The sequence below is a fragment of the Dasypus novemcinctus genome, chromosome 17, assembly GCF_030445035.2.
Source record: "Dasypus novemcinctus isolate mDasNov1 chromosome 17, mDasNov1.1.hap2, whole genome shotgun sequence".
NCBI lineage: Eukaryota > Metazoa > Chordata > Mammalia > Cingulata > Dasypodidae > Dasypus > Dasypus novemcinctus.
Genome location: NC_080689.1, coordinates 64,373,524 through 64,394,492, shown reverse-complemented (window position 1 = coordinate 64,394,492; position 20,969 = coordinate 64,373,524). Strand labels below are relative to the sequence as shown.

The 20,969-nt window shown below is 41.9% G+C and overlaps 1 protein-coding gene across 3 annotated transcripts in view; it reads right to left on the bottom strand.

The window, feature by feature from the left end:
* The window catches only part of ZNF638 (zinc finger protein 638), a 156,478-nt gene extending 145,733 nt beyond the window's left edge, over positions 1 to 10,745 (bottom strand). For 2 of the 3 annotated variants that reach the window (XR_011646190.1, XM_004473278.3), the window contains exon 1: positions 10,540 to 10,744. Coding sequence is in view for 2 of the 3 variants with exons in the window: in XM_004473278.3 (XP_004473335.2) it covers positions 10,540 to 10,661 (122 nt within the window). In the remaining variant the exon portion in view is untranslated. Of the gene's footprint in view, positions 1 to 10,539 lie in introns of all 3 variants that reach the window. The other variant, XM_004473277.4, reaches the window with a different exon arrangement.
* Positions 10,746 to 20,969: the final 10,224 nt, after the last annotated feature.

Here is a 20,969-nt window from a genome sequence, read left to right as displayed (position 1 = left end):
GTGCACATGGGCGTGTTCAACAGAAGAAAGCTGTCTCTTCCCTTCATCTTGATGTTAGAAATGTTCTATGAACCACTAATATGTGTATATGTGCTTAACTATCAAAATGCAGGCCAAGAACATCATGTAGAAATAAATACAGAAAGAAATAAGAACTGCTGCTAAACGTTAATAGCTTAGATCAGCACTGTCCAATGGAACTTTTTGCCGTGATGGAAAAGTTCCATATCTGTGCTGTCTAATGCATGTGGCTATGGAGCACCTGAAATGGATTTAGTGTGACTGAGGAACTGAATTTTTAATTTTCATTAACTTAAATGTAAATATCTATGTGTGGCTAGGGCTACCATATTGGATAACACTGGTATAGACTGGTTAATATATAGACCAAAAATCTCTGTGGCTTTGGTGCAAAGGGCAAACACTGCAGGAACTTCACTTCCAACTCTAACCACCCGGAGTTAGGCCAGACTCTGCAGGCTAAGGGCAGTCATCCACAAAACTGCACTTCAGCACCAGCCACAAGATTTGCGGACCCAGGCCACCCACACTGCTGACTACAAATTCAGGGGTTCTCAACTCTGAATTGATAATTTGCTGGAACAATTCACAGGACTCACTTAAAGCACTGTATGTACAATTACAGTTTTATTATAGTAAAAAAACTGGTAAATTATAGTTTTATTATAGTAAAAAGAAACAAATAAGAAGTCAAGTGTAATCTGCGAGAGTCTCCAAACTCCGGCTTCTGTGTCTTTTCCACATGGTGTCAGGGCATCACCCTTATCGCACAGTGATGTATCTTACCAATCCTGGAAACTTGCTCAAGCATCAGCGACCCGAGTTTATATGGGGTTTCATCACATAGGCATGATTGATGGAATCGAGGCTCACGTGGTTGAACCCAATCTCCAGCCCCCTTCCCTTCCCAGAGGTGGGAAGGTTGGACTGACAAGATATAGCTCAAAGTTCCAAACTCCTAGTCTGGTGTGGGCAGCCTCCCACCCTAGGACTCCAGATGTGACTGACCCCACCCTGCCATATCATTAGCATATGAAATAACAGGTGTGGTAAGGCATGCCGTGAATAACGAAAAACATGCCTATGATAGTAAATTCCAAGGATGTAGAGGTTAAAGTGAAAACCTACATATTAAACTGTGGAACCCTCCCGCTCTGTGCAGGAAAGAGTTAAAGCAGGCCTGAGGCGGCTATTCTCTGAAAGGCCTGCTTGCAAGTTTGGCCCTTGGTTGGCATCTGGGAATGCTGATTTTGGTGTGGTTCCCACCATTCTCTAACTGATCGAAGTAATTTATTGTGACTAAATGGTGTTTGTACAAACAATGTGGTTTATGCTGAACACCTGTTTTCCTTCTGGGAATCTGGAATTGCAGTATAAGCTAGGTAGAAGGTGCCTCTGTGAGTAGCCCACAGAAAAAACCTCGTGCACCAAATCTCTAGCAAGCTTCCCTGGTTGCTGTGTTGTCACACATGTTGTTGCAGTTTGATGCTGTGAAATTAAGCACAGCCTGGGAGACTCACTGGGAGAGTACCCTTGGAAGCTGACACCTGGTTTCCTCTAGACCTCACCCCATGTTCCTTTTCTGATCTTGTTTTGGGTCCAACTATTAAAATATAATGTAATAGTTGTGGGCATGCCTATCTACTGAGTTCTGTAAGTCCTTCTACAGTAGGGGTTCTTAACCAGGGGTCCATGGACCCCCAAGGGGTCCATGGAAAGATTTCAGGGGGTCCGTGGGCTTGAACTGAAAAAACTCAACACAATTAGATGTCCAACTGATACGTGTGTTGCCTTGTCAAATACAATACCACAGTTTAAACTTCTTATTCAAGATAAACAACAGTCTGCACATTGAGATGTCTTTTAAAAGTAAAATTTAACTTTAATTTTCCTATATTTTTTATTTATTGGAGTATTATTTAATGTGTTAAGAAAGAAGCAATGGGAAGTGGATGAAGCTGAAGCAATTGGGCTCCTGTCTACCATATAGGAGGTCCAGGATTCAATGCACAGGGCCTCCTGGTGAAGGCAAGCTGGCCCACACTGAGTGCTGCACTGCACAGGAGTGCTGGCCCACGCAGAGAGCTGGTGCAGTAAGATGGCACAACAAAAAGAGACACAGAGGAGAGACAATAAGAGACACAGCAGATCAGGGAGCTGAGGTGGCACAAGAGAATGATCGCCTCTCTTCCACTCTGGAAGGTCCCAGAATTGGTTCCCAGAGCCATCTAATGAGAATACAAGCAGACACAGAACACACAACAAATGGACTCAAATAAAATAAATCAATCCTTAAAAAAAAAGCCAAGGTTCCATTAAAAAAAAAAGGCAACATATATGTATATTATTACATCATGGCTTTTATTTTAGTAACTGTATTTCTATATATGTAACTGATTTCCTTTGTAATTTTATTTTAAAACAGTATTCTTATATGTTGCATGTTCTGAGTGCAGTGGATAGCTTCCTGCAAAAATGTTGGTAAGGATGGCAGAGATGGTTTTATGAAGCTGTGGGAAAACTCAAATTCCTAAGTGTTCGCCAAAAATGACCATTTGAACAAATGTTAAGCCATGTCAGGTTACCAGATATTGAAATTATGGGAAAGTTGTAAAACGTAATTTTTTTTTTAAAGATTTATTTTTTATTTATTTCTCTTCCCTTCCCCCCCTCCCCCACCATTTTCTGCTCTCAGTGTCCATTTGCTGTGTGTTCTTCTTGTCCACTTGCATTCTTGTCAGCGGCCCCGGGAATCTGTGTCTCTTTTTTTGTTGTATCATCTTGCTGCGTCAGCTCTCCATGAGTGCAGCGCCACTCCTGGGCAGGCTGTGCATTTTTCTCGCAGAGCAGCTCTCCTTTAGGGCGCACTCCTTGCGCATAGGGCTCCTCTATGTGGGGGACACCCCTGCGTGGCATGGCACTCATTGGGCACATCAGCACTGCGCGTGGGCCAGCTCCACACGGGTCCAGAGGCCCTGGGTTTGAACCCTGGACCTCCCGTGTGGTAGGCGGACGCTCTATCAGTTGAGCCAAATCTGCTTCCCAAACATAATTTTGAATAATCCTAAAATTTAATTTAAAGACATGCAGATTTTGAGTGTCATAAAACTATTTGCCACTACATTCTGAAAAGGGGTCTGTGGTTTTCACCTGACTGGAAAAGGGGGCTGTGGGGAAAAAAAGATTAAGAACCCCTGTCCTGGTAAACCACCTAACCTACAAAGGACTGGAGGCTTCTACCTGAAGGAACTGAAAATCCAGAAGAAACAGGGAAAAAAAAAAAAAAAAAGCTGCAGAAGAAACGATGAACAAAATGCAAGTCCAAAAACAAAATCTCTAATTATTATCTTGAAAGTGATAGGAAAAGATATTACATCGACAAAATAAGAGCAGGATGCTATGAAACGAAGCAATCAGATAAGAGCTCTAAAAATTCAAATACATGATAATCAAAATGAAATACTGAATATAAGGGCTAGAAGATAGAATTGAAAAAGCTACCTAGAAAAGTTGAAAAAAAGAGAAAGAGAGATGGAAAATAGGAGAGTAAAAGATAAGAAAATTGGCGGCGGACTTGGCCCAGTGGTTAGGGAGTCCGTCTACCACATGGGAGGTCTGCGGTTCAAACCCCGGGCCTCCTTGACCTGTGTGGAGCTGGCCCATGCACAGTGCTGATGTATACAAGGAGTGCCATGCCACGCAGGGGTATCCCCTGCGTAGGGGAGTCCCACACGCAAAGAGTGCACCCCATAAGGAGAGCCACCCAGCGCGAAAGAAAGTGCAGCCTGCCCAGGAATGGTGCCACACACGGAGAGCTGACACAACAAGATGATGCAACAAAAAGAAACACAGATTCCCATGCCGCTAACAGCAACAGAAGCAGACAAAGAAGAGGACACAGCAAATAGACACAGAAAACAGACAACCGGGGGGGGGGGGGAGGGATAGAAATAAATAAATGAATAAATCTTTAAAAAAAAAGATAAGAAAATTAAAGGCTTAATCCAGGAAGTGCAAAATCCAAATACAGGAAAAGAGACCAGAATGAATGGAAAGAAGGAAATTACTAAAGTAAATTTCACCAAATTAGAAAAAAAAAAGGGTCCTCAGGTTGAAAGGGCCCACCAAGTACAAAGCACAATGAACAGAAAAAGAATGACACAAAGGGCACACAATCATAAAATTTCAGAATACCACAGAGAAGATTCTAAAAAGCTTTCAGAAAGAAAAAAAAAAACCAATATATAAAAGAACAGGAAACGTAATGACACAATATTTCTTAACTGCAATACTGACAGCAGATGCACAGAATTAAATCTTAAAAATTCTGAAGAAAAACCTAGTTTTCTATACATAGCCAAACCACAATTAAAGTGTAACAATATAATAAAGACATTACTAATTAAAAGACATTTTTGAGACACACAAAGACTTAAAAAATTTATCTTTTCTTAGAAGGTAACTGGAGTAACTACTTCACCAAATGATGGAGTAAACTAAACCAGGATCTAGGTCAGAAATGATCCGACTAGAGCTATGTACCAAACCTAGAGAATTTTATCTTCTATTCAGAATTATAATTTATGATTATATTTTTGTATTTGTAGAGCTCTCTAATTGTTTCTTCCCATAGCATTCCACTTTTATTTTAAGGGTACACTATCTTTTCTTATCTCTTTTAAAGATATTAATCTTTAGGTTTATTGCAAATCTAGAACCAGCTCAGATTAGGTATATGAAGAATGACAGTTTATAGGAAGGAAATCTTAGGGAAAACAAAATGAAATATTCTTTCATTTGTTTGAGTATTCAACCACATTTAAGTGTTTTGTAATAATTTACAATGGTTGATAGAAAATTAGGTAAATAAAAGTTACAATCTTAGTCCGTCATTTGACTTAACATCTAATCATATTTGCCTAGTCATAATAATGTCAACCCTAATAATTGACTTAACCAAATATTAAGATAAAATCTCAATTGGGAGAATGGAGGAAGGGGAATAGAATTAAAAAATAATTAAATCCTCATGTAACAATTCTCAATTTATGTCAATAAATAATATATAAGCCATTTAAGTTTTAAAACGTTATAAAGTATACTTTTAGAAAGACAAAGGTAAATACAAGCAGAAAAAGTCAAGAGTTGAAAACTGATTGCCTCCAATGAAGAGAACAAAGAGTAAGGAGCAATGAATAAGTCTCTCATATTTTTGTGGTTAGTCTTTAAGAAATGCCTTATGTTTTTAATGATGTATGTGGTAGAATGAATTATGTACCCCAATGAAAGACATATTCTTAATCTAAATCCACATTCCTATGGGCCTTAACCATTTGTAAACAGGACCTTTTAAAAATGCATTTATCATTTAAGGTGTGGACTCATTTAATAGGCCCTTCTAGAATTCTACTTAGGTATGGCCCAACAGAATCAGGGTGGGACTTAATCCATATTACCGCAGCCCTCATGAAGAGAAGCCAGGAATCAGAAGGCCACAGGGAGAAGCCAGAAGTTAGCAGGAAACTGGAAAAGAGTGATGGCCAGGTGATGGGAGGAAGAGAAGCAAGCCATGGGGCCCCAACGGAAGTCAGCACCAGAAGGCTACAGACTTGGACTGGGATAGGGGGTGGGGGGCGAAGCACAGCCTTGCTGTTACCTTGACTTTGGACTTCTAGCCTCTGAAACCATGAGACGATAAATTCCTTTTATTAAGACAATCATTGTGTGGTATTTGTTATAGCAGCCTAGCAAACTCAAGACAACGTGCATGTATTACTTTGATTTTAAAGGAAACTTAAAAAAAAAATAATAAGTTAATGGTGAATAAAACTATAAGATTTTACAACTCCATCCTGAAGCCAGCTAGTAAGATAGTGAATCATTAGAAGGATCTGGAACCTGGCAAAGAGTCTATGTGGACATTAATATCCCCAGGTGGCTGCTAGAAGACCCTCTGCAAGATTCTGCCATTCAGAACAAGATTTCCTCCAGAAATCAGGAGAAGCCCTGGATATTCCCCAAGGACTTTACCTTTGGGCCCTCATGGGGGATTGATGGTGGGGTAATCAATCAAAACAGCAAACAGCTGGGAATCCTCCTATGCCATTAGCAAAAGGGGTAGAATAATTAATGGTTCAAAAAGCAGGCACAAGGCCTGAATTCTCTCTCTCCCTTTGGGCCCCGATTCCCGCCTCCCCCCCTGCCCCCCGCCATGGATCAACATGCAAGAAAAACCTGGGCATTTATAATCTATAACAGGAAACTGTAGTCTGCAAATCATCCCTCTTTATCACTTTTCAGCCCCTTTTTCTCTACTCGGGACCCATGATCTGTTATTTTCTCCCATTTCTCTTCCCTCCCTACCTGAATAAATTACTGGCCTAACTCACCCGATGTGCTCTTGAAATTCATTTCTGTAGCATAGCCAAGAACCTAGATGGAATCCGGTAACATTACTTTATGTTCAGGTACCCCAAGTAATTTCCTCTTTACCCAGCAAAGGAGGCTTCACAAAGAAAACTCTTCCTTTAATCATCTGTTTGATGTTTTGATCAAAGTCCATCTTATTTCTTTATTTACTCTTTCTGTGCTAATCATGTTTTAGAAAACTTTTATTGAGGATGCTGTCTATGTACTGATAAGAAAAAAACTCTAAGATACACTGTCAAGTGGAAAAAGCAAGGAAAAAAACAGCAAATAGATACAAGAAGGGGTTCATATAGGCCCCTTTTGGCTTGTATATGCATCAGTACATTCGGTTTGTATTCACATAAAATGTCTGTGGGAGGATAAACAATAAGTTACTCACAATGACTACACAGGGTAAGTGAATTGATGTATGTGGGAAGTGAGGACATGAGGAATAGGGGAAAGAGGGAAACTTTTCACTGTATACCCTTTTTTTTTTAACTTTTTGATCTTTAACCTTGCGAAAAATTGCCTACTCAAATAATTTTTTTAAAAATAATTGGTCCAACCTCTTAATCATGGCACAAAGTTCAAACAATTATTTTCAATATTTAGCAAACAATGAAAATAAGGAAAATAATGCCCCCTAAAATCCCAATTCCTCAGAGACTACTACTTTCAATATTTTGATGTTCAGTGCAATCATATCACACACATGGAATTTGAGCACTTACATGCCGACTTTATAACCTAACTGCTAGTCTTTTAATCCTCATAACAATAAATATGTTAATATATAAATTAAGATTATAAAGGCTCAAATAGAAAGTAGTAAATCCTGTAAAAAAACAGGAATACTTGAAAACTCCCCCTTCCTCTCTAGGGATTTAAGAATTCTTCCAAAGACAGAATGATTTGAATGCTTAAATGTGTGAATACAGCCTTTCAATCTAGCTCAAAGGTTTAAAGACCTTTAACTATGCAGAAGAGTTTCTCTCAAAGTGATAATCCTAACTATTAGATCAAGTATAACTTTACTACACTTCAGAATCTTTTCATAAATATTTCCTTTAAACCAAAATGGGATAATATTCATACTTTTTAAGGATTTACTTTTTTTACCCTGATATATATTGTGAATATCTTTCATTTTGTCATATTTATTCTACAATGTGATTTTTAATGGCTGCATAATTTTTACATTACATGAATATCTACTATAGTTTATTATACTACATATATTTACTAAGATCAGAATTATTTACCATTTCCCTATTTAGGGACATTTAGTCTTGTCAAAGTTTCTTCATCATGAACAACATTGCAACAAACATCCCAGTAACTTACCTCCTGAACATAACTATTATTATCTCCTTGGAATAAATTTCTACAAGTGGAATTGCTAGGCCAAAGCATATCTAACAATTCAAGGATATTAACAGATTTAGGCAAAATGCCCTCCAAAATCCTAATTAACTCTTAATGGGATAGTAGGGGAAATGACAGAGGATGCTTTACTGACTCTGGGAGTCATCGGCTACTCCAGAAGTGAATCCCCAAAACACAAACTGCAAAATTTTGAACATGTAAGTAAAAAAAAGGGGTGAACAAACCCTGTATCAAAACCAGAGCTCCTACATGAATGCTGCAAGGAAGATTTGAGGCTTCAGAAGGAGGGGAAAAAGAATATTTTAGCAATGACTTGTCACTGAGAGAGAAGACAAAGACTAGTCCTTACAGCCTTCTAACTTAATGTCACAAAATCACAGCATTCAATGTTAGTTAGTGGTCTTAATATTCCTAATTATTAAAGTTTTACCATCACATCCCTGTCTTCGAGGAGAAAATGCCATCATATTCTCAGATGAGGCTGACATTTCAATGGAGAAAGAAAATCATACAGCTTCTAACACCCCACCCCCAAAACTGCATAACGGACACTATGAATTCCACCCCAAAATTTGGACCCTAGGTTTGGAGTTATGGTTGAAAGCAAACCTATGTAAAGTGTGTGTGTGTGTGGGTGGGTGTGTGTGGGAACTTTCAAAACTGATGACCCAAAACACTATGCTTTTATTCTTCTTTATTTTTCAAATTTCTTTAATAAAATAGGAAAGTTTGAATCTTATTATTCAGGAAACAAAAGTTCAGTGTTCCATTCAAATGATTACCCTGACATCAGAAACTACTTTTGGGTGAGATGAACATAATGTAATTTTTTTAAAAAAAGAACAATCGCCAACAAATTCTTTAGATCACTCTCTTCTCATAGTTAATAAGTTTTCCTTGCAACCATAAAACATCCTCAGAGGCAAAAGATAAGGAAATACTACATCTTAGAGTTCCCACACCTCCTCTTCCTAAAATACATTAAAATTTTAAATTGACACTGAGAATCTTGACAACTAGAAATAACAAAGCAATACCCAATTCCTTTAAGCACATGCAAAAAAAGATTTACAGAAAAAATAAATCAGGGGCCTTTTTCATTTTTCAAGAGAATTTGCAGTAGTGTTGGTCATTTAAAGGTTGCATTTAAAGCACTTAACTTTTCCTAATTACTGAACAAAATAAAGCAGCATTTATATTTTCCAACCTCTCATAAGAACAGTAATGATAATATTCTACAATTTTTGATATGCCCACATTTTAGAAATCCTCAGAAAGTGGCAGACTGATTTGCAGTACCTTTTTCTCCAATACACAATCGCTTTTCTAAACCCTTACCAGATAAGAAACAGACAACCCCTTTCGACTCAAGCAAACCCACGCAATTTGGGAAAGGGCAAAAATGGCACCAGAAGTTGGACCAAGATAATGTGTGCCAAGAATGACAACACTGGAGCGTTCCGCTTCTGCAAAATGTCTTTCTCTCCGGTCCTGGCTCCCGGCCTTAAGACTGGGAGAGGGCAGTACGGTACTGGCATTCAGCTGCCCAGCAATTCCCTTAATTACTCCAAGCGACCCTTTCAACCTGCTCCGTGGACAGTAAACTTCCGAGAGCATCAGAGAATCTGGCCAGGACGGGACGAGAAAAAGCTGCTGCTGCTGCGAGCACCCCCCATCTCCACCCCCGGGCTGGGACAGGGACAGCGTCCCAAAAGGTCTGCGGTTAGGCTTCCTTGTGACTCGGACAGTGTCCCAATCGCGGCAATGAGCAGCCAGGCCGGGCCGGCGTCCTCCTGCCTTCCTCGGCCCTGGGCACCGACCTGAGTCGCAGGCCCAGCCGGGCACCGGGGCGGGACCGATTTGCACTCCGCTGTGATTCGGCGTTGGCCGCTACTTTTACACGGGTCCAGAATCTGTTAACCCGGGCAGGCAGTTTTGGGTAAAAGCAAACTTAAGCAATTAAGGAAGAAAAAAAAAAAATCCCTCAAAACTGATGTACCAAAACCCTACACATGGTTTTGCCTCTTATTTTTCCATATTTTGTAAATTTTCTTTAATGAAAGATGTGTTACAGCAAGATAAAGTGCAAACATCAGGAAACAAACCGTCAGTGTTGCATTCAATTGATGACCCTGACTACTTCGGGGTGGAGATAAAGCACATTCTGCAATTCTACAAATCATAATGAAAACAATGTAATTAATGATATAATAATAAAGCAATCTTTAAAAAGAGCTCACACCCGTCCGAGCTTTTTCACTGACGAAGAAATCAGGCCTTCGCTACTCTGCCAACCCTCACCCACCCCCAGGATATCCCCGCAACGTAGTTGTTCTTTTACTTCCTCGGGGTGTCCCCAAGCCCCGCCGCACAGCGCCGCGGGGCCAAAGTGCTCTCGGAGCAAGAGCTGCTGGCCCTGCCGAGCTGGCCAAGCGCCCACGCGGACGCCGCCCCGGCGGGGTGTCCCACAGCTGTTCGCTTGACACCTACGCACGCACAACTTGCTCGGAGCTAGCGACAGGCAAACTGGGGAGCGACTGTCACCGGGAGGCGGCGGCGGCGGCGGGGGCGTAGTAGGGGCGGGAGTGATCTGGACCAGAACCGCACCCCCGCAGGACGCCGGCGCTCTGCAGGCGGGTCGGTCCGCGCGTCCCCTCCTTGCCCACCCCGTGTCAAGTGTCCCTCGGCAGGGGCGAGCCCAGGGGTAAAGGAAGCGCTCACCGCCTCAACGGATCCGAAACCGAGACCCGGCTCGGCGCCGCGGCCCCTGCTGACGCCCGGGCGGCGGCCCCAGCTGCGGTTGCCGGAAAAGCCGCTGCGGGAGTGTGGTCCCGCTGCTGCATCGCCGGCCAGCGCGCGCGCGGCACCCCGCAGCCGCCCGCGCTCCCCGCGCGCCGCGCCGCCCGCCGGTGTGGCCGCAGGCGCAGCGCCCCGCGCCGGCCCGCCCGCCCCCGAGGCCCGCCAATGGGCGCGCAGCGCGGGAACCCGCGGGTCGGGTCGCCAGCCCACAAGGCTGCCCCCTCGCTCAGCTGCGGGCGGCCTGAGACGCTTGGGACACGCTTCCGACCTCGTGGGGTCTCCCTTGCTCTTCTTTTTAAGGCAAATGCGTCCTCGCCCTTTATTGCAGCACACCTATCGAGGGTCCCAAGTGCTTGGGAACACACGTGAGTGAGAAAGCCTCCACTTTCCAGGAGCTCCTGATGAGAAGCTAAGGAAGCAGGTGACTAGAGAAGCCCACAGAAGACGCATCCCAATAGCAAATCATTTTGCAGTCGCGTAGTTGGTAAATGGCAGGGGGCGGAGGTGGGGTGGGATTTGGCGGGGTGAGAACTGAAAGATTTATTACCCTGTAATTATGCTGCCTCGATTCACAGTGGAGAACAATCCACAAATCCTCTTAATTTAACGACCACTAGCTAATACTATGACATGGTTTAAAATGTCAATATAATAAAAACTATATGGTAGGCAATGCAAAGTAAGTTTCAGTCCTCTGCTCCCCCCAAACCCCTGTTTTCTTTCCTCATAGGCTACCACTTAACCAATTTCTTGTGTATCCTTTCAGAGACAGTCTTTTCATTAAATGGGCACACATACTCTTCCCCCCATACACACACGCAAATGGTACTCTGTGCAGTTTTGCACCTTATTTGTCTTTATTTCCCATTGTATCTTGGACACACTTTTTAATGATTGCACAGTATTCCATCAAATTGTTGTTTCAAGTTGTTCCATTCTTTTGCTATTACAAATAATGCTACACCATCTAGCTATCTTATCTATAGCCACCTGGCATATGAACAAATGTATCTCTGGGATGAATAACTAGTAATCGAATGCTAAGTCAGAAGATAGGATAAATTCTGATAAGTATTGCCAAATTGCTCTACCTAGAGCTTGTTTCCGTTTACACTCCAACAGCAGTTTATGAGGGGGCCTGTTTCACCACATCTTTCTCTATGGAGTATGTTATCAAACTGAACTGTTTTCTGTAAGTAATTTGCCCAAATCCTTTACCCATTTTTCTATCTAGTTGTTAATCTTTTTCTATTTGAATTGTAAGCCATGAACTACATTAATAAATAGGAAAGTTTATGCAAAATGAGAAAAGTAGACTACAAATTTGTCTTTAAATACTGATGAGAGAACATAAATATTGTGTATATTGTTGAGCATAATGACTGAGAAATTTAGTATTAAATGGTACCAAGATTCCTTTTAGGAAAAAAAGTCTTTGGGGAAATACCCCGATAAGCTCTTCCAGGTGTAGGTGAGACAAGAGTATGAGCAGAAGCCCTGGCAACACAAGAATGATAAAGCTGCTTTGCATGAAAACGAGAGGAATTTTGATTTGCTCTGAGAGAGACCAAGAGATGGGCTAAGCAAGAGGAGGTAGAGTACAGAAGAAGTCTGGGTTGCTGCATAAAGCGAAAAGTCAGTGACAGGATAGGAAAATGTACTTTTTAAAGAACAGGAGCAGGGAAGCAGTGGTGACTAAAGCGATTGGGCTCCTGGCTACCACAAGGAGGGTCCAGGGTTCGGCACAAGGAGATGACTCAATAAAGAGAGACACAACAAACAAGGGAACTGAAGTGGCTCGGGCAATTGAATGCCTCTCTCCCATATGGGGGGATAAATAAGTAAATCTTTAAAAAAATAAAATAAAGTATAGGAGCACCCAACTTTAAGTTGTTTCCTCGAATCTTATCTCACCAAAGCTTCATGTGAATGGTGTTTTGTGGAGACTGCAGAAAAGCCTAAAGTTGAAACAGCTGGAGCAATGAAAAGCCAGCACACCCAGAAGATGTGTGGGACTTCTTTAGATTGCAAAGGAAAGGGAGGCTCCAGGCCATACATATGAGGAAAAAGATAATATGCTGTCAGTAAGAGATGTTTCAAGGTTTTGACAGGCTTAAATGTATGGATTTTTAAAATATTCTCATCGGCTCTAACAATATTGATCCCCATCCCCTGACTGAAGCAGAATGAGAGGATACTGGCTAAGCCCCTGCCGTGGTAAAATCCAGTGCAAGTGTGTTCCAGTACAACCTGGATAATGGCTGGGGGAAATGGAAGTGACTATGTAAGACAGACAAATATATAACCACTCTCTTAGCAGTCGAGCTGGAAGAAGTTTAGTTAGGCTGTCCAAATTTAGGAAAATCTGTGTTCTTTGTACAAGTGGTATTAGAGCAAAATATGATCAAATGTTCAAGAAGGCTGGTCTGTGAGAACAGTTCAAAATAATGAATGTGTAAATGACACCCTCAGGGAGTATTTTGGTGTTACTAATTACCCAACTCCAAAATTTATGACTTTCACTGGCTTAGCTAGAGGAGGGTTAGTAACCAGCCGTGATTTACAGACAGCAGAACTGTGGCTCAGGGCCTAGAAGTGATTTTCCCAAGGTCATAGAGCAAGGCAGAGGGTGAGCTGAAAATAGACCTGTACCTCACAACTCCCCTGCAGGCTATATGATAACTTGTGTACTGTCAGCAGAGTTGAAGAATGACTGTCATGGAGAGGTTAGCATAGTTTTACGGTTAAAGAAGTCTGGCTCAACCATTGCAAATGCTACGTGACAACAGCAAGTGACCTAATCCTATAAACAGTAACACCCTGGGCACCTAAGCACATTTTTCAGGAAAAAAAAAACAAAAACAACCTTCCTCTTTGCCAACTGCAAAATAAAAAATATGCAGCTCCACTGTCATGAAACCACCACTTGTGTGATGGCTAAACCTACAGAGATAGTGGCCCTTTCTCTCTAAAAACTAAACTTGATGACTTTTCAATATTGCAATATCAAAACTTAGAGGATTTTTCAGAGTATCTAAAAGTTCTCATAAGTGCAGAATTTTCTGGAGACTTACACCCTCACTTATAGATAATCTTCTATAAGTTTCCTTACTGAATTAATAAAACCAGAAAGCAGAATGGAATAGTCAGACAGTGAGAATCCCAGGGGTGAGCTGCTAAATTTGTGTCTCCAAGTACTCAGGCTATAGAATAGCAGCTGCTGTGCTCTACCTGGGGATATACATGTTTTCCCCCCTTCCCCTCCTCCCGCCCTGCTGTTTTTGTTGTCTGTGTTGTCTTCTCTTCTCATTTTCTCTCCTCTAGGATTCACCAGGATTTGATTCTGGAGACCCCTGCTGTGGAGAGAGGTTGCACCACCTCAGTTCCTGGTTTCCGCTGTGCTTCACTTGACTCTCCCCTTGTCTCTCTTTCGATGCATCATCATCTTGCTGTGTGACTCACTTGTGCGGGCACTGGCTCACCACGTAGGCACTCACGCAGGCACTGGCTTGTCACGCAGGCACGCTTTCTCTTCTTCTTTTTCACAGGAGGCCCCAGGGAACAAACCTGGGTCCTCCCGTGTGGTAGGCAGGAGCTCTATCACTTGAGCCACATCCACTTCCCTACCTAGGGATATTTTTAGGAAAATGACTATTAGGTGACAGTTCTCTCCGGTAAAGTCTTACATTGTACTGATCTAGGCAACAGAAAACTTCACAAATTCATATTTTCAAGAGGATTGTTAATTCCAGTCCCACTTTTCAGAAGGGATTCTTTCGAATAACTTTATCATAACTGCTAAATAAAGTGGGTTAGTTCTTTCTGTCCAGCCCAAAGTGGACAATCACAGACTCTGGTCTTGACAGCCGGTTTCCTCCTCATATAAAGGGCTGCACTGTTAACTTGCTTCTGCTCAGTCCTGCAGAGGTGTGCTTTCTGCAAGATCCTGAGCAGAAAAATCAAATCTAGATGAACAGAAGAAAGAAAGAAAACAAAGCTTCCAGCAACTATTTCTCAGCAAGCTCTCGCTTAGCTGGTAAATGTTGTGGAAACAAGTCCCCTTGCCATACAGAGTATAGCCTCATTATCTGAAAGCATCTTACAGAGGCCTCATAAAATGCAGGAACACAGAAGTACCTGGATAAAATGTATGTCAAAAGTTTTCATCAATAAAATCAGAGTTATTAGAAATGTTACATTTTGCAGGAAGTATTTTATTAGTATATGAATAATCCACTTATTATGAAGGGAAGGAATAATCTAGACATCCAGATTTTCATGAATTTTCTGTTCCTCCAGTCTCTTTTAGCATAGATATTTTGGCTGCTACCACTTTTTTTCTTTTTATAATAGCATCACAGTGACATAGATTAAGACTTTCTGGGTTAAATACACATAATACATAGGTTAAATATATGTTGTATGGAGAGTGAGTATGGTTTTTTCAGGACAACGTTTGAGCATTCCTGAATAAAAATTGGCCATTCTAATGTCTGAATTCTGGCAATGCACAGGATTTGCCTCTGCTAACCAAAACAGAAAGGCCATGATTACACAGAAGGAAAAAGACATTTGAAGAACTCCATGGTGTTTCTGCAGTATCCTCTTGCTTTCCTCCACTGCTCGTGTCTCTTAGTTTAGCCCATACTCTGGTTTGCAATCTTGGTTTTTTATTTTGAACCCTTGTTTAGCAATTTCTGTGGGCATACTTCCAACATACGGGCTATTTTAGTTGTTTCTATATTCATCTACCCATCTATTCATCAATATTTTTGTCACTATCGGGGACACAAGTTACCTTTCCTTACAGCTGAAGTTGAATGGGGGAGATAGCTACAATGACAAACACAGGTAGGAATGTATGAAGTAAGTGCTACAGGTAGGCTTTGGGGTCAGAAAGACTTTAGTTCAAAGCCAGCTCTGCCACTTACTAGCTGAGTAACCTTGATTGCACTACAGAACCTCACTGAGTTTCATTGTCACCATCTAGGAACATGAGTGTGGGAGGCTTCTTTAAAGAGGGCACTCAACAGTCCTGGTATTCAAGCCCTGATGGAAGCCTCTCACTTTGAATGTGGGCTGGCCGTGGTGACATCCTTCTAACAAATAGAATATTGCAAAAGTGATGGGATGTCACTGCCATGATTAAATTACCAAAGACTATGGCTTCTATCCTACTGGATTTTCCCTATTGCCTTCCTGTCTTACACATGTTGATGAAGCAAGTTGCCGTGTTAGAGAGGCCCACGTTGCAAGGAACTGAGGGCAGCATCCAACAGACAGACAGGAAGGAACTGAATCCTGCCAACAGCCATGGGAGTGAACATGTTTGGAAGCAGATCCTTTCCCATTCAAGGCTTAACATGACTGCAGGCCCAGCTGCCACACCTTGTTTGCAGCCTGTGAGAGACTCTGAAGCAGAAGATCCATCTAAGCCAGCCCGATTCCCAATCCACAGAAACTGTGAGAAATTAAATGCTGTTTAAAGCCACTAAGTTTTAGGGGAAATTTGTTACACAGCAATAGATAACTAATACAATAGGATAATATGTTCCTTGCAGAATTATTGTGGGAATCAGAATGTATATGAGAATTATAATAATGATGCTGACAACAGGGGATCCCAGCTAAGTTTAAATTAAGATCCAGAATCCAGTAGAAGTGCTACTACTGTGCAGAAGATATTTTTAATGCTTGAGCACGTAAGGAGCAGAAGAGAGATGAAGTATGGGAAACAGAGTATTGTATTCCTCCTTGAAGCCTAGACTATGCCTGATCCTGATAGAGGGCTTGTCGGTAAAAACTAAAATGGCAGCTTTGTGCAACTCATGACACAAGAAATGTTGATTGAGAGCCCAAGTGACAAAGGTTGACAAAGGATTGGGGAGAAGGTTATCCTACTTCTGCTTAGACTGGTGCATGGCTACGGCTACAAAGCAGGAACTGAAGGACTAGTGCAATTGTTCAGTTCAAGAGGTACCCACCTTGGGAGCATTGACAGCAGCACCCTCAGCAAGGAGGAAGCGTTCTCGTGGAGTCACTTGCTGCAGTGGAGGGGACAGGCCTGCCCGCTTCTGCTCAGATTGGAGCTCAGCTGGAGCTGTGCGTGTGATTGGTAAACCATAAGAAGGAGCTCATTGGAAGGAGAGTAAGCACCTTGATTCTGCAGCTTCTGGCTCGTGATGGCTCAGAGTATCTGGAGAGTTTCCACAGGCAAAGAGGATAAGCAAACATTCTAAACTGAGGCAACAGCACAAAGATTCAGAGCTGTGAATGTAAATCATTTGCTTCATCTTTTAAAAAGCAAGTGGTCTTATGTGACCCGAGAAAGGAGTACAAACTAGTTAGCAATTCCTATTCAGATGCTGATTTAGTCACTAGAGCAGTATTTCTCAAACTTTTTGGTCTCGGTTTCCCTTGCTTTTACAAAATATTGACAGCCTTCAAGAACTTTTGTTTAAGTGGATAACGTCTTTTGTATATTTACTCTATTAGAAATTAAAACTGATAAGCTTTTAAAAATATTTGGTTTGAATTCATCTAAAATAACAATAAACCCATTGCATGTTAACATATTTTTAGGAAAAATAACTGTAATTTCCAAAACACAACAAAAATAAGTGAGAAGAGTGGCATTCTTTTACACTTTAGAAAAATATTTTTTGTCTGGCTAATAGAAGACAGCTGGGTTTTCATATTTATTTCTGCATCAATCTGTTACAATATCACACATCATATTGCCTTTGGAAAAGTGCACTACACCTTGTGTGAGAATTAGAGTGAAAAAGGCAAATCATGTCTTAGTAGTACTATGAAAAAAGTTTTGAAGTCCCAGGACCCTTGAAAGAGTTTGGGGGACCTTCGGTTCCCTGGACCACACTCCAAGAATCGCTGCCTAGAGGAAGAGCAGTAGATACTATGCAGAGAAAAAGCCAGAATTTACAAATGCAGTAATGATGATGACACTAGTAATAATATTAGCAGCTAACACTAATTGGTGCTTATTATGTGCTATTCTAAGCACTGGAGATTTTGGTGAAGTACCTTCACAAAGGTGCAGGCAGGACTCTTCTGATGCCCCACTTATCTCCTGCCCCAGGGGATCCAGCTGTGCTCTGATGGCCCTTAAAGAGGATAGCAGTATCCCTAGTTGGCACATGCCTGCTGGTAAACCCAGGGTTTTATTTTATTTTTTTAATCATGATCTTTTTAACTTTGTACATTTAATAATTGAAAATATAAAGAATAATTTAAAAAGAAGAAAATATTTGAATAAAAACATACATTTCTCAATTAAATGTGCTAGATACATATAAAATTTTTTTGAATCATACAATATGTGATATAATATATTTGGTTCATAGTAACGCAATCATACAGTGTTTGTCCTTTTGTGACTTGCTTGCTTCGCTCAGCATAATGGTCTTAACCCGGTGAGGGACTGTGTGCATATGGGCATGGCAGGGGCGGCACGTAGCCTGCTGTCCCTCATTCTAACCCCAGTGAGGGGCTCTCTGATATGAATCAAGTTGAGAATATGGGGCATAGAGACTTCCAGTGCAAGAACAGGAACAATGGGCTGATGCTTCCTTTCCTCCACTGTCCCCACGTCAGCAGCACACTCTGCTGAGGCATTGCCTTTACCTTGGGAAGGTGAGCACAAGTGGACTGAGCAAGGGAAGCACCAGGGAAAAGGCAATGAGCAGGGACCAGTTGCCCTGCTCTTGGTGTGATCCAAGCTTAATGCTGAAAGGATAAAGGGGATCTGAAGTATCTTCATTGTCCAGCTCAGCTCACCAGGGTAAGAGGCAAAATGGACTTGAAGCAGAAGCCTATAACATGAATAAAGACTGCATTTGCCTAATGAAACACACACACACACACAAAACCAAACAGAAGTAGTTATAATAACATTTTACAAATGAGGAAATGAGGGAAAATAATTTGTGATGGTTAATTTCATGTGTTAACTTGGCTAGGTTTTGGTGTCTAATTGTTTGGTCAAGCAAGCAGTGGCCTGGTTGTTGCTCTGAGGGTCATTTCATAGATGAATTTAAATCATTAGTAAGTTGATTGCATCGATGGCTGCTTGCATCTGCAATGAACAAAGGAGATTGCCTTCAGCAATGAGAGGAGACTCTTCAGCCAAATGGTTAAAGGCCTTGTAGCAGCTTGATATGGTTATGAATTCCAAAAAATAGATATTGGATTATGTTTGTAATCTTGTCTGTATCTGGGTGTGATTAAGTTATGGCTGAGGCTTTGATTGGGCCACATCATTAGGACGTTGAGTCCCACCCCTTAGTAGGTGGGGACTCACAGATCCAAGGCATGGCAAAGGACAGAGTTGAGGGATTTTGATGTTGGAGTTTTGATGTTGGAGTGTGACGCTTAAGCTGGAGCCCCAAGGAGAGAGACAGAGCCATTCACATGATAGTCTACAGCTGACCCTCTGGAGAGAGGCAAAGCCTAGAGAGCCTCATAGTCTACAGCTGACCTTGTGGAGAAAACAGGAGCTGAGCCCAGAGGAACCCAGGAAGCCTGAACCCTCGCAGACGTCAGCAGCCATCTTGCTCCAACACATGAAAATAGACTTTGGTGAGGAAAGTAACTTATGCTTTATGGCCTGGTATCTGTGAGCTCCTACCCCAAATAAATACCCTTTATAAAAACCAACTGATTTCTGGTATCTTGCATCAGCACCCCTTTGATTGACTAATACAGGCCTTAAAGTGAGAACTGAGGGTTTTAGCAATCAGAATGAAGAATTTGTATCTGCATCAGCCAGATTTCTTCTGGAGAAGTCAACTTCACCTTCATCGAGTTTCAATTGTGGCCTGCCCTATGGCATACGGACTCTCCAGTCCCCATTGGCATATGAGCCAAATCTATAAGAAATATATTTCCTGACTGTTTCGTTTCTCAGGAGAACCCTAATGCAAAAAACAAATACTTGCCCAGGTTGACACAGCCAGTAAGTGGTGGTGAAGCTGGAATACAAACCCAGGCAGCCTGACTTCAAAGCCTGTACGCTTAACCACTGCACCATCCTGCCTCTCAGTGGACAAAAGCCTGCAGTATAATTGACAAAGGGCTGCAGTCATCCCACTCTTCCACCCCTGCTCCCTCCTCCCCTTGCCATTTTAGATTTCAATGCTCTTTTCTCTTTCTCTGCTCAGTTAGGGAACCTCATGTTTCTTTTCACTCTGCAGTTGAAAAGTTGAAAGTTGTCCCATTGTGCATTATTTCCAACACTCCACAGAAACTGCTCTCTCCAAAAGCACCAGTGACTCAATGGCCACTTTTTAGTCCTCATCCTCCTTGCTCTTTGAGATATGTGATATTATCGTCCACTTTCTTTTTATTAAAATCCTCTCCTCTCCTTTTTATTCTGACACAAGATGCTTCTGTTTCTTTTACCATCTATTCAAGAATTTCTTTTTTTTTAAAGATTTTTTAAAAAATTTCACTCCCCTACCCCCCCCAGTTGTCTGCTCTCTATGTCCATTAGCTGTGTGTTCTTCTGTGTCTGCTTCTATTCTTGTCAGAGGCACCAGGAATCTGTGTCTCTTTTTGTTGTGTCATCCTGCTGCGTCAGTTCTCCTGCACCACTCCTGGGCAGGCTGGACTTTCTTTCACGCTAGGTGGCTCTCCTTATAGAGCAGACTCCTTGCGCGTGGGGCTCCCTATGCAGGGTACACCCCTGCATGGCACAGCACTCATTGCGCACATCAGCACTGCATGTGGGCCAGCTCCACACGGGTCAAGGAGGCCCTGGGTTTGAACCTTGGACCTCCCATGTGATTGGCGGATGCTCTATCCATTGAGCCAAGTCCACTTCCCATGTTCGAGAATTTCTTTTCAAAATCCTCTGCAGGGTCCTTTTCCTTGACCTGTCCCTTGAACATCCTCATCCCCCAGTGTTTAGTCCTAGGCCCTTCTTTCTTCTCATTCTTTACCTTCTCCATTCCATTCACTCCCATGAATTTAATTACTAAGTATAGGGAAGCGGATATGGCTCAAGCAATTGAGCTCTTGCCTACCACATGAGAGGTCCTGGGTTCAGTTTCCAGTGCCTCCTAAAGAAGACAAGAAAGACAGTGAACTGATGTGATGGGGAGGTGCAGCGAGCTGATGCAGCAAGAGCCACGAGGAAAACATAATGAGAGACAAGCGATTAGGCACCTGCTTCCCACATCGGACATCCCATGTTTGGTTCCCAATGCCTCCTAAAAAGAAGACCAGCACACAGCAAACAGACTCAGCAAATGCAAACAATGAGGGGGTGGGAGAAATAAATAAATAAATCTTTTTTAAAAAATTACTAAATGTGTACTGTAGACACCCATAGC